Source organism: Tenrec ecaudatus, chromosome 1 (genome assembly GCF_050624435.1).
Source record: "Tenrec ecaudatus isolate mTenEca1 chromosome 1, mTenEca1.hap1, whole genome shotgun sequence".
Lineage (NCBI taxonomy): Eukaryota > Metazoa > Chordata > Mammalia > Afrosoricida > Tenrecidae > Tenrec > Tenrec ecaudatus.
Genome location: NC_134530.1, coordinates 15964913 through 15978785, shown reverse-complemented (window position 1 = coordinate 15978785; position 13873 = coordinate 15964913). Strand labels below are relative to the sequence as shown.

General features: G+C 50.9%; 1 protein-coding gene across 1 annotated transcript; it reads right to left on the bottom strand.

Moving 5' to 3' along the window:
• Positions 1-2780: 2780 nt before the first annotated feature.
• On the bottom strand, positions 2781-7659 carry LOC142431765 (calcium-independent mitochondrial carrier protein SCaMC-3L-like). Its single transcript, XM_075536730.1, has 6 exons — positions 7528-7659; positions 7048-7216; positions 6794-6891; positions 4413-4580; positions 4168-4315; positions 2781-2953 (listed from the first exon to the last, which is right to left on the bottom strand). The coding sequence occupies exons 1-6, from the start codon at positions 7657-7659 to the stop codon at positions 2781-2783; spliced, it is 888 nt and encodes a 295-aa protein (XP_075392845.1).
• Between the last annotated feature and the right edge of the window lie 6214 nt (positions 7660-13873).

Here is a 13873-nt window from a genome sequence, read left to right as displayed (position 1 = left end):
GATATAAAGATCATCCATGTTAAGTCATACGTTTGTGTGAGGTTTGAAAGTCTTTAAAACAAGTAGTGGGGTCCTTAGAAAATGTCCGTAAGCATTTTTCTATTTGAGAAAGATCCATCAGGGAGAAGAGCGCATGAACTGGGATAGGGTCTTCCACCCCAAACAACAGGAGAGTGGAGGGGGTCCGGAGGGGGAGACAGATGTTTGGGGAGCTCTGAAGGCTGAGAAGGTGGTGGGGTTGGTTCCAGACTCATAGGAGATGGTAGGGACTAGGGTGGAGGATCGGGAAGTGTGAAGAACAAAACATCCAAGCTATCAGAAGGATGGGAAGTGTGTGCGGTGGTGGGAGGTTCCGGAGTTTGGAAGAGTCCACCAGAGGGGATTGAGAAAGGAGGACGTTGGCTGGTTTGGCAGGAGGCACAGAAAGGGGGATGAGAGCAGAGGAAAAGATGGCATGAACGTACAGAATCTCAGACCATTCTGAGGTTTCATGACCGGAGTTGTGAACGTCGCGGAGAATATGGGAATGGAAAGTCCCATTTTCTGGCCAACGCGATCCTTGTTGAATTCGTATTGTGGCCCCACTTGGTTACGGAAATGGATCAGACCTTTAGGGCAGTTATCCGGAGCCAGTCCTAATTCAGTGAGATTGACCGGGAGGCAACCCACAAGACAGTCCCTGGGAGGATTGGACAAAGCATGTCCCATGATGTGTCAAACTGCAGGGGTCTGGACAGAGAAGGGCGGCTCCTCATTCCCCTCTGTCCCCCACAGCCAGGAAGTGGCCTGGTAAGGCTGAGAGGCGTCCCTGTCAGAGGTAGGGAGCCAGGAGGAGAGTCCTGGACGCTTTGGAACAGGAAGTATCCTTGATGCAGGCCTGCGGCATACTCGGCGGACAGGGATGAGCAGCCCCAGGACCTCAGAGAGGCCCAGGTCGATGGCTGCATAGGGGAAGACCCCCAGCACTTTGGTCAGTTAACTGCGGTAGAAGGCCCAGGACCCCAGTTCCCTAGGATCTTCTGGTAGCAGTCCTGCAGTCCCATGTACTGGCCCATCCGGCACAGGGTCAACTTCGTTTTCAGCACCTGGAGAGTACCGGGACCATTCTAAGACAAGAGACATCATGAGAAGCTGCCACCTATGTGGCAGTGGGGACTTCAGGCTAGACTGTGGTCAGCAGAGTTTCCAATCTAAGAAGAGGAAGAAATGCCTGCTAACCTATTCTCGCAAACCTGCCAATGAGATAGCTATGGAGCACAGAGGCCAAGACATGGGAACAGGCAAGGCTTGTTCTGTGGCTTCTGGGATCCAAGGAGTTGGTGCCAACAGGGTGGCACTTGATCACTCTCTCTGGATACCCTATCTCCCATTGCCACACCCCAAAAGGAGTGCTGCCTCAGGAGCAGCTATGGGGGCTCCCCCTGCTGTTGGCCCAAGCTCCTCCTCACCTCCATTGGATCAATGATGCTTTCTTTTCTGGAATATAGGTTTGATTTCTGGCACTAGCCAGGCAGCCAGCCATTGAGCTCTCCTGTCCACACAGAATGTCTTACTGGCACAGGATGGCCCATGTAACATGTGGGTGGGAGGCACAGGTGTCAGGGCCTTAGCAGTGCCCCTTCAACTCCAAGAGCCCAGCCCCCACTGCTACCTACCATGCCATGCCTGCTCACAGCTCCCTCCTGTTCCTAGGCCATGAACTTGATCAACTTGTGTGCCCTCTAGTTTCTCCATTGAGGACGTTCATGTCATTGCCACAGCACAATGAGTGGACCGCACCTGCATTGACCATGCTCCACAGGTCCCCCAGGATATCCAGGTTGTTGGTTTTGCAGGAGTAGACCTGGGCAGGGACACAAGGGTGCTGGGAAAGTGTCGCATACAGGTAGGTTATTCCCCAGGTTGTTCCCCCATATTTTATCCAAACCTAAGATGCTGCTTGCTAACACATGGTCAATGGCTAGTCACTTGGAGGTGAACTGCTTCAAGGTTTCCTGCCTGAGGGCTATGGCCATCTAGAGCATTCAGACTATATAGTCTGTCCCACCTGAGATGGGGCCCACTCCCTGATCAGTGGGACAGTGGATTGTTCCCCTGAAGGACAGCCCCAAAGCCAGGTGAAGCCAACTCCAGGAGGTACAAGATTTGGCTGCCTTCTGGTCCTTAGAGGCCGCCAATCTTGTCACATGGATACTCTTAGTACCTGCTCTTACTGTGGCGTGTACACCCCTTGCCTGTCCCTTCCTATTGCAAGTATGCCGAAGGTACAACCCCTCCCATTTACAATGGAACCAGGGGGGCTTGCATGTCCCCAAAGTGTATATAAGCCCTGACCTGAAATATATCCCCCCTCCCTGCACGGATCTGACAGCTGAGATCCTGGACGTCTGAGAGGTGAGCAATTGAATGCCTCATTTTGTCTGATATCTCTTTCAATTGACCTAATTACACAACCGCCACTTGGCACCCTTTCATCCAAAGTTCATATACTCCTGGGGAGATGGCAGTTCTCTCCAAAGCCCCTCACCTGCATGAAGTTGTTGGGTTGGTTCCTGGGCCTCTGCCAGTGCATGTCAGAGAACTGGCCACCAGTCTGCCAACAGCGGTTTCCACCACATGCTGGCCTTCTACTCCTGCTCCTGGAGTTTTCAGGCACCTCCATGGACACAATCATGTCCTCCCCAGGAGAGCCTGTCAGGAGGAGCGGGTGTCACATCATGTACTGTTGAAGGGACTGTCCCCACCTAATCACCCCTATGTACCTGTGGTCTGGCTCTCACCTAAACTCCCAGGGTGCTTTTCATTGTTGTATAGACCGTGCAGCTGATGGCCACAGCCGGGATAACTTTTAATAGAGTGGGTGTTAGGCCTCGGAAGAGCCCCGGCCAGCCCTGCTCAGCCACGATGTCTCTGAAAATGGCCCGCATGGTGGGCTTTGAGCCCTCGAAAGTATCTATGAGGAATGAGGCCAAGTTATTACACATAGAATAAAGGAAGTGGGGGTGTTGGGGTGCTGATAGGAAAAGCATGGAGTCTGGAATGTTACAGAGGAAATGAGCTAGTGTGGAGGCGGCAACAAAAGACTTCATTCAGGGTGTTTTCCGGCGCTCTTGTAGGGAAAGGGTTTCTGGACAATTCCCCTGAAAGAGGTGACTGTGGTGAGGATGCCTATGTTTGGCTAGGGCCTTGGGCATGTGTTCAGGGGGCTTGTGGAGAGAGGCTTTGTCAAGGTCAGGGAGTGAGCTCTGGTCTGTTTTGAGAGTTTCAGATGGGTTGGGCTGTGGTGATTAAGGTAGTTGGGGAATTAGATCTGAGGAGTTGTTTTGGGGACCCTGGTGAGGAGGAGCTGCTAAAGGTGACGTCAGCCCAGGTGGCCCAGTGCGTTGAGTCTAGTCTACTCACCTCACAGCCAGCAGTGTGTACCCACCAGTGCCTCTCTGGGAAAAAGACAAGGCTGTCTACTCCCATAATGGTTGAGGTACAGTCCCAGACACCCACAATGGCATTCCACCCCATCTTCTAGGGTTCCCGAGTCAGTGTCAAGTGATGAATGCTGAAGCTCTCTGCTCCCATGAGGATGGACAACTTCAGAGACCTTAAGGAGTCATTCTGCTCTGTCCATTTGGGTCAATGTGAATCTCCGGATAGAATGTATGGTGCAGGTGTGTCATGAGTCTATTTGAGCAAGCTGGCCTCTTTGGGGGTGTGAGTCCTGTGTCCTGGGGTCCCTGCGTGGTCTATCCTTGGGACATTGGCTCAGCTTCTAATTGGAAGTTTGAAGTCCACCGATATATGCTAGGGAAGGAAGGCCTAGAGATGCCCTTCCCCAAACGGGGCCCTCGAAACAGCCCTGGGTTTCCCAACTTCCCTCCGACACGGGAATGTGTAAGTTGGCCACCATCTCCTCAGCAAGTGTTGTGTCACAAGGTCAGGAGGAAAACTTGCACGGGGTGGGGGCGGGGTCGAGGTGTGTGTCACCCAGGACTAGATCACCTTTGGGACTGAGGGAAAATGGCACAGGATGTTAAGATTTTTGGGGAAGTATGAGTTCTAGGCATTTGGATGGCAGCCTAAGAGGTCAGGGCCAAGTAAGGAGAATGGGGGTGTGGGATGTGCTGAGGGCATTTGGTGGGGCCACAAAGTGGGTCTCATCAGGGGCAGGCAGACCTTTTGCTTGGAGCTTGGTCCTTAATAGCGTCAGGGGATAGCTAGCCATCTGGCCACACACTGTGGACACCGTCTGTGTGTAGATGTTGTAAGCCTGGCTGTGTTCTTCGTTATCCCCTCTGCTCTTTACCCGTATGTTGTTCATCATCTGCAAGGGGTAGGGGGCCAGAGAAGGCTCAGAATTGGCCCTAGTCCTGGGCCACGTCAATGCCGCCTACAGCAACCTCACCCCCACCTCTGCCAACCTTATTGACAGCCAGGTCAGTGAAGGCATAAGGGATGATGCCAAGCATGTTGGGCGCATAACCCCTATAGAACGCGGCCGGGCCTTCGCGGCGAAGAATCTGGCCGACGCAGTCACCTAGGCCATCGTACTGGCCTGTGCGTCCCAGCGTGAGGCGGATCTTCAGCACCTGTGGAGGCAGGGAGGCCAGGGAGCTCCTGTCAGTAGTCTCATGGGGGACTCATGCCCTGTCCCTGTGCAAGGAGCCCTGTTGGCACAGCTCAACAACGGGGTGGGCCTCCAGGCCCTCAGAGGTCGGTGAGACTGTCCACGGTCGTCAAGGGGACACTGGTGAGGAGGGTCCTCAGAACCCCTATGGGCATCCCTGTTCTCGGGCCCGGAGAAGTGCAGTGAGTGGGACATATGGGGCTAAGTGCCCTGGAGCCAGCCCTGCCTCAAATCAAACACCCGCCCCAGGGAAACAGACACTCACTCTCCAGGTTTGTTAACCTCATCTGTCAGGAGGCAACCCCCAGGGTTTTATACACGAGTGTGGCAAGTAGATGGCCAGCCCTTGCTTCCTGGTTTATCCGGTACAAGAGTTGTGCCCAATTTTACTTTGCTTTCTACCCCCTTTCAGAACAAAATCATGACCCGCTGGCAATGCAACACTTTACTACTAAAGCCAATGGTACCACATAATGTGTAGGGATCTGTTTCTGCAGCCTCACTGGGTCTTCTCAGCACGCCTCCCTCCGTGCTCCCTCCAGGCTCAAGCCCACCCACTCTGGGAAGCTTTGGTCTAGAAGCTCAGCTGAAACCATTCCCGTCCCGTGCCAGCCTTCCTGACTGAAGGGTGGTAACTGTGCCTCAGGTGTACTGTCTGGGATTGTATCCCCAGCCATATCTGGTCTCGTCAACTACATGCTGGACACCAGAAACACAAAACAATTGATGTTCACGCTCCCTGAACCACACCAGCTGTGTCCCCACATTCATATGAACACATGAGCAGAGGCAGGAAGACCGCAGGGTTTCAAACCAGGGAAGTTGTGCTTCAACGTCGGATCCCCTCCCTGTCTTCAGGATTCCATCCTGTGTGCAGACAGTGATCCCAGATGCTGGGCGATGCCAACAAGTACGTGGAATCAGGAGCCGAGCAAGGCCATTGAGGAGCCTGCCGGGTGCCAAGGACACAGCCTTGCTGGCTGGGAGGAAAGTTGACTGGAAGTACTTACCGATGAAGATCAAAGACTACAGCCGTCAGGATGGATGGCACCCCAACACAGAGGAAACCAACGACCTCAGAACTGGACCAAGAAACAACAGAGTGACGCAAAGAGCAAAGAGCAAAGCAGTCAAGGGTTTCCGTCTGGCTCAGATCTGCCACTAGCTCCCACTGGAGCCGCAATCAGGCACTCAAGGGACAGGCTGCCTTGGGCACTTGTGCAACACCCCTCTTGCGAAGTGTCCAAGAGCCACAATGCCACAGGCAGGACTCAGCTGGAAGCCATGGTGACGTCATATGCACGTAACAGTTGGGCAATCAGTCTATGCCTAAGAAAGACGGTATTGGCAAGAACAGTATCTGGACGATGGGATCCCCGAAGGAGGAGCCCGGCTTAGGGCAATGCCAGCAGAGGCTTCTGAGATGTGAGGACAGCAAGACTTTGGCTGAGTGACCAGGAGACCCAGTGGTGATAAAAAAAGATGTCCTGGTTGCGAAAGGAGGAGGTCCGTAAAACACAAGGGCCAGCTTCCCAGAGATGGATTAACAGTATCCCCAAAGGGCACTGAGTGTCTCTGTCCGAGCAGTGTTCCCTGCTGTCATGCGAGTGCTTCCTGTGAGGTGCTGGGGACTCGGTTCTGACTCACAGGGACTCAGTGGAGCAGCAGGAACCAACCCAATCGTACATCATCTTAACTGTGCTTCTGATGTTTCTGCCGGGCTTGCAGCCACTGTATCCTCCCATCTCCTTGTGGGTCCTGCTCACTGGACAGGAACATGGCCAAAGTCTGGGAGCCAAAGTCTTGCCATCCTTGCCTCTCAGAGCATTCTGGCAGATCTGGGAGTTCATTTGACAGTCCGGGGAACCGACCACATCCCTCACCAGCACCATCGTTCAAGGGCATCGATGCTTCTTCAGTCTTTCTCAGTCAAAGTCCAGCTGTCACGTGCATAGGAGGTGCCCAAGAATGCCATGGCCAGGTTACCTAGCATCACAGCCAATCTGACAGTAACCACCAACCAAATGGAGCTGGCAGAGCATGTGGCGGGTCCTGGTGAGGGTCTAACACGGTGCTTTGTGCAGGATGCCTGGGGCACACGAGTCATTGCGCAGTAGGTAGGGGCTGCAGTCGCTTCATTGTGCGAGGCCGTCCACTGAGCAGGCTCTCACTTACCTCCAAGGGGTTGATGAGCGTCTGGGAAACGGCCACCGCCAGAGACCCCGCCAAGACATCCTCCTGGAAGATGGGGTTTGAGGACTCCCCGAAGTGAACTTTACACTGCGGGCCCGAGCGAAGAGAGAGGAAGGTGAGCACAGCTCCGGGGCCTTCCAGCCTCAAGCCCACCTTGGAGAGGGCCTGAGGACTCGGACAGGAGACAGAGGGCTGGGAAGGCGGGCTCGTGTGATCCGGAGGGCGGGGCTGTAGACACCTATCACTTCCTACCTCTTCGAAGACGAGAAACTTGATCCCATACTCAGGGGCGATCTTGAGCACGTTTATACCATTGCCGCGCCACAGCGAGCGGAAGCCTCCCTCCTGGATCAGGCTCCGTAATCCCCCCAGCAGGTTCATAAGGTGTTTTTTGGAAGAGTAAACCTGAGGGTGGAAAAGACCTGACCCTTGGACAAACCCCTCCCCGATGCCCTCTCCATTCTCAACCCAGCCCCACCTGCAGCTCCCAGCTCCTCGGATCTGGGTGCAGCCAGCGCCAATGAAAAAATCAGGCTCCCCCCATCACTCCAAGCTTCCCCCTCACCTCTGAGCTCCATTTCTCGCCCTTGTCCCCATCCACCAAAACCACAATCTCCTTCCTGTATCCCCAACAATACCCTAGAGCCCCACCCTGAAACCGGGAAAGCCCCGCCCACTAATGCCCATTGGCTGCAGTGGAGGCCCCACGCCCACACCTGCATGTGCACTCGGGTCCGGTCCAGAGGGGCGGTGCTGGTGCGGGACACGGTTCCCGCGACGGCTCCAGAGAGCAGAATCTTCCACCAGGCCCCCTCCTTGTCCATCCTTGCGTCCCCAATGGGGACCATCAGGACTTCTCCATTATCCAACAGCTGTGGGCCAGATAGAGATCCCCACCCAATGTCATGGGCTCTCCTCTCCTTGCCCAGGTCGGAAGCTCATGCCAATCCATTCTGCTTGGTTCGGGACACTGGGCTCGCCTAGAGGGGCTTAGGAATTGAGGTATTCTACCCAAGAGATACTCGTGGCAACTCTTAACCAGCGTCTTAATTGCGGTAGGTAAGCAACCCACTGCTCGCCCAATGGCCAGCAGTCCACGACAACCAGCAAGAGAAGACAGATGTGACAGACGCATTCTCCTGCGTGGCGTCTTTCAGGGCTGAGCAGACTGGAAGCCTACAGAGGACCAGGCCAAACCCAGCCAAACCCACTGTCATCGGGCCAACTCCGACCAACAGTTGCCCTACCCGCAAAGTAGAACTTGCCCGGCAAGTTCCCGAGTGGGTCGATCTTTTTTGAATGATAATTTAAAATTTTCTTGATTTGGGAGTTTTTTGAGATGGCCCACCTTTGTGTGATAGTCGGCCTTTTCTGTCTTGCCTCACATTCTCAACATGCTGTCAACCACCACACTTGTGAGAGGGGCCCTGATGGCCTCCCGGGGGTCATGCATTTGGTCTGCTAACCAGGAAGTCAGCAGTGACTAATCCCAGCCCTCCACACGCTCCACAGAAAGATGAGGCTTTCTACTCCCTTAAAGCGCTCCAGTCTCCGGACACCAAGGGGCACTTCTACCAAGTCCTGTGGGGTCACTGTGAGTCAGCAGGGATTTATGGCAGTGAGTTTCCGACATGAGTGCAGAGAGGTTTCTGAGCCCATCTCTTTTGAGCTCTAAGAGACCACATGAAGCATAAATGGATGAAAAAGGAGACAGGGAGAGAGAGAGAGACAGAGAGAGACAGAGGACAGAGAGAGAGAACTCTGAATTTGAACTCCTAACTGGGTTCCTTGGTGGTGTCACAGGTTATGTGTTGAACTGTTAACAGTAAGGTCAGTTGTTCCTCCTCACCAGCCCTTTTTTAAAGAGAAAGTTGAGGCTGCCTGCTCTCTGAAAGCCCGCTAGCCTCAGAAACCCCCTCTGCCCCATAGGCTCATTCTGTGTTGGAGGAATGCCCTCGGCCTCCTAACTGTGAGAGAATAGGTCGGTGCCTGACTGGCAAAGCCCCCCTTTTGACACGGACCTAGGGAGCTAAAGGCAGGGCACAGGCTGCTTTCGCCCTCCCCCACAATGTGTGCTGAGTCCCCAGTCTTACCTGCTGGTAGGTGGCAGGCTTTTGCTTGTGGTCAGCCACCTGGCTGAACACAGGCCCGGGAAGGAGAGTGTTCGGGGGATTCCAGTCCTGGGAGGGTGATGGGGGCGGGGGCATGATGCGAGGCGGTGGGGACGGACGCGGGGCTGGATTTTCGGGGAATAAAAATGTCGTGAATCTTTGAAATTGGGTGTTTGCCCAAGAGCAACGCTGTTGCTTCTTGTCAGGTAGAGTCGCCATTGTCGTCTCAAAGTAAGAGCTGTCTGCAGGGCCTTAAGTCCTCCTGGAGCCAGTGAGGTCACAGAGGTCCTTGTGAGCCGCTGGTGTGTGGCAGGAAAGCCCACAGCCCCAGCTGAGAGCCACCCCGCGGCGGCAAGCCCACCAGGCCCCAAGGGTGCTCACATCGCTCTCCGGAAGGGCTGGTGGCTTGAAGCCTCACACTTTAGGTTCACAGGTGAACCCTTGCCCACGTGCCCCATCGGGGCCCCTACCTGGCGCCCCAAACCTACCAATGTGTTACAGGGAAAACAAACCCATAAAGAGGGTTGTCAGACTGGCCCGCTGCGCCCCCAGCGGTAGCGAGTAGAACTGTGCTTTAAAGGACTTTCTTGTAGGTCTCTGGGCAGAAGCAGATCTCCAGGCTTGTCTCCCTGCCCACTTTGGGGCTCGTCCTCCAACCTGGAGTCCGGCCCCACGCATGGCGTCCTCACTGGTTCCCGAGGAGGAAGTATGCCACAGGATTTTGTCCATGGGAACCGGTCAAAGCCTGGTTTATTCACTGAAAAGGGCCCGGTTTGAAAGTACCGAGAGGCGAGTTACAGAAGTGAAGGCTAGGCCACCCCGTTTCTGACAGCTTGAAGAGCTACATGGTGGTGAAGCGCACCTGCTGCTGATTTTTAGGCTAGCTGCTCCCCGCAGTTTTTCTGTCCGACAAGGACTGTCACAGCGACCTGACCGGGGGCAAGGTGGTTTGCAGATGGATGGAAGTGGCTGCTGGGATGGGGGGTTGGCGTAGTCACCAGCTCTTTCATCATCTTTCAGACATGTATCGCAAGGACTTTCTACCAAAGCCCCTCTTCCCGGTGGCCTCAATGCCAGCGAGTTCACTGCTGGACCCGCCCAAGTATGTTGGCTCCTCCCTTTACTTCCTGTTTAGAGATGTAGAACAAGCAAATCAGTTCTGTGAGAAGCATACTCAGATTGTGAGGAGTTGTCTCATTTATTTTGGACTTACTAACAAGAGGGACCAGTAGCTGGGAAAGGATGACATGTTAGGTGTAGGAAAGAAAGCAGTAAGAAAGTGACCCCAGCGAGAGGACTGGAAAACTGGATGCAAGAGTCCAGTGTCCACAAACTGTGAGAATGCACAGGCCCGGCTCGGGCCTTCTTCTTTTGTACCCGAGGTTCCTATGGATTGGAACTCACTCCCAGAACTTGAAATCAACAAGCCATGGAAAACAAAAGCTGATGCGTTCATGGCATAAAAACTGACTGGGGAAGGCATCGTTTATATTTCGACTTATGCTTATTGTTTTTGTAAAATCTATGAGAAAAGCTCACAGAGCTGTGGATCACTTTCTTCCCAAGCATATTTTATTCCTTAACCCATTCGATGTGTTTCTAGTTGGCCTTAGGGAGATCATATAGCACTGTTGTGCAAAGATGAAGCCTACATGCCCCACACTTGGAGGCCAAGATGGAAATATCCACAACGACCATGAGCTCCCTTGGGAGGAAGATGGCCCAGACACTAGAGAACACCGGTATGCTATCAGGAACTTGGCCTCACGGAAGGTGTCGGGCAGGTTTTTGGCCAGGTACGCCAGGTATCCCAGGACACTGTAGAAGGGAAAGTGAGAATCCTGAGTGTGTGTCTATGTTTACAAAAGGACTTCACAAACAGAAGTGAGTTGGACTGAGCCCTCTGTACTGCTATGTGGACTGATTAGCTGTCATATCACATATATATAAATATTCAAAAGAATCCATGTTTTGCTTCCCTAGAGAACCCTCTCTAACACAATCAAGTCAAGGTTTGAGCCAGAACTGTGAAAACGGGCACAGTGAAGACAACATCGAAGGTGATTTGAATGAGGCTGTGTTGTGACAGTCAATGAGGTGTAAGTGGCAAAGGATGCAATGGAGGAGGGAGAGGAGCAGGACAAAACTGAGCCATCCAGGGACTCCTATAGCCAGATAAGAAGTGAGATTAGCTCAGTTTTGCTTTTTTTTTTTTTTTTTCAGTTTATCTGCGTTTGATTATACATTCTCCTCACTGGGAACAAAATACAATCAAAGCAGCAAATATGCTTCCATTTCTGACAGATTCCTATGAATCCTGGGTAATAGCTTGTGCTACACACCGAGTGTGACATCCATAAGAAGAGAGCGATTGATAATAGTTCACTTGGGTTGTAAGAATGAATCATATTACCTAGACAGCACTACTATTGGATAACATGCATTGGATTCTGTTGAGAGATCCTGCCTCAAAAGGGCCCAAGTGATCCTAACTCATAATGACCCTAAACACCAAAGGAGAACAGCCCCAGAGCTAGCAATTCCAAGAACTGCTTCTGGTGGAACCAGTGTAGGTTACTACGATGAACCATTTGGGTAGTAGGCAGAGCTTAACTGTTGCTTCACCTCAATTATAATGTATAGAAAGTACTTTTCAAATCCCCTGATGAATTTGATCATCATGGATGCACACAGACAGGTCTAAACAAAATGAAGATCTATCATTTTGATGAAAGTTAAATATAATACAATTTCTTTGCTGACATTAGGCCAAAGGAGCAAAGCTGACTGAACCCTCTGCTGCCTGACATATTGGATGGCCATAACTATTCTCCAGCTGTCCCATGGCACTACCCCCTGGACAGCACACAAAGCCACTTTGGTAAGCATCCTGCCTCTGAGTAGGTCATTGCTTCATTTGTCTCTTTCCACCATCCAGGTAGATGGCATGGATAGACTACACTCCTCACCACCACGTGATCACCTCCATCACCCATGACGTGAAAATCCCATTCCCTGTGACCTAGGCCATCTGAGATCTTATCCTTCATGATCATTAACCTAATCATAAGACTATAGGTCTCTCAGGTGTATCAGACACCCCAATACTTCCCTTTACCTTAATCTCTACCCCAACCTGACATCATAAAAGACCACAAGGTAGTAAATAATATATGACCGGAAACTGCCCCCAACTGCTCAAAACTTCTCTGCTCCTCAGAGTCCTGATTTCCGCCAAAGACAAGAGATCGATCCAGCCATCTTCTGTTGGCATGGCTGTTGCTCTGTGTTCTAACACTCCTATAACCTCTCCCTCTTTGTGCTGTGCACTATTCTTATAATAAATCTTTAATAAGACTTCTTAAACAACTGTGGGACAAGTAATGACGAGGGAGAAATATGATTATTTTCTCTCTTTGCTTTCCATTGACTTTCTGTGTCCTCTAGTGGCAACATCTCATCAATCCACAAGTTAATGTCCACATCAGAGTCAAAGCTGATGGACAAAGCTTAGAACAGAAGCAGACATAAAATAACGACCCTGAGCTTCTTACTGTGCATTATTTTTCCTGTTTGTATTTTGAATACTTTTTTCTCTGGTCCACAAGAGAGAAAAACAGGATAGGCAAAGAACTCCTTGAGAAGAAAAACGAAGCTGGTGGTCTTGCAGTATCTCACCTCAAAACCTAGTATAAAGCCATTGTTGTCACCACAGCCAGGTATTCGTGCAGTGACAGGTACTTATTCGATAGGAAACTTGAATATAATGAATTAATGAGAATGGAGGAGGATATCTGGGGAAAGGTAGGTGAGAATGGTCACACCACTGGAGGGACATCATGCGTCAGCGACAATTGCTTGTACATGAAGTCGTTACTGGATAAATGAGTGTTTTGATGTGGATGTTCTCAACAAGGAAGAAACATTTTTGAAAAGGACAAGAAAGATATATCTAGGCAACTTCTTCCACTGTTACCTGCAGTGATTTCACCAGGGAAGAGGGAGAGCAAGGCTCTGGAACGACCTCATGCTGGTCTGTATCCATCTATACTGAGGAGATAGAAGTTCTTCTAATGTGCTGAGGATGGTAGAATCAGAAAAGACAGTGTGGCAGTTAGTTAAAAATTTCCTTTGGGTTTGCTTGTAAATCCCCAAAAAGAGGATCCTGTGAGAGCCAAAAAGGTTGCTGACCATGCCCTAGATGATCCACAATAGCACTAAAGACCACTGACACCAAGCTCGCCCTCAACGTATGGCCCATGGTCTGTAGAATTGATCTTGTGATCAACACAGCAAATGGGAACCAATTATCCCATTTCCCATCAATTTTGCAAATGACAAAATTATCTAGAAAATTAAGGAACATAAAGAAGAACTAAGCAATACAATCAACTTGATCTCTTAGACACAAGAAGGACAACTTCACCCAACAAAACACATTATACCTTTTCTTTTTTTTAGTACACATGAAGCCTACTCCAGATTCGGTCACATTTAATGCCATAAAGCATAGATAAGCATAGACTCAAAAATTAAAGGATGGGGAAAACATACCAAGCTATCAGTAATCACAAGTAAAATATAGTAGCACTATTAATATCTGACAAAATAGACATCTAGATTAATGATATAATAAATGACAAATAGGGTCACTATTCAATTATGAAAGCCTTAACTGACCAAGAAACCATAACTTTCATGAACATAAAAGCACCAAATGAAAAAGCATAAAAACATATCCATCAAATTCATACAGAAATGAAGAGAAAAATAGATCAAATTATACCATCCTGGGAGACTTCAATACTTCACTTTCAACTAAAGACTGATCAACTCTAAAGAATACCAGCCAAAATACAGGGGAAACCGTCAAAGTTGATCTCAGGTATATCGAGAAAAGCTCACCCACAGCAATTCCATTCACGATCTCTCTGGCATTTATGGTAGCTAT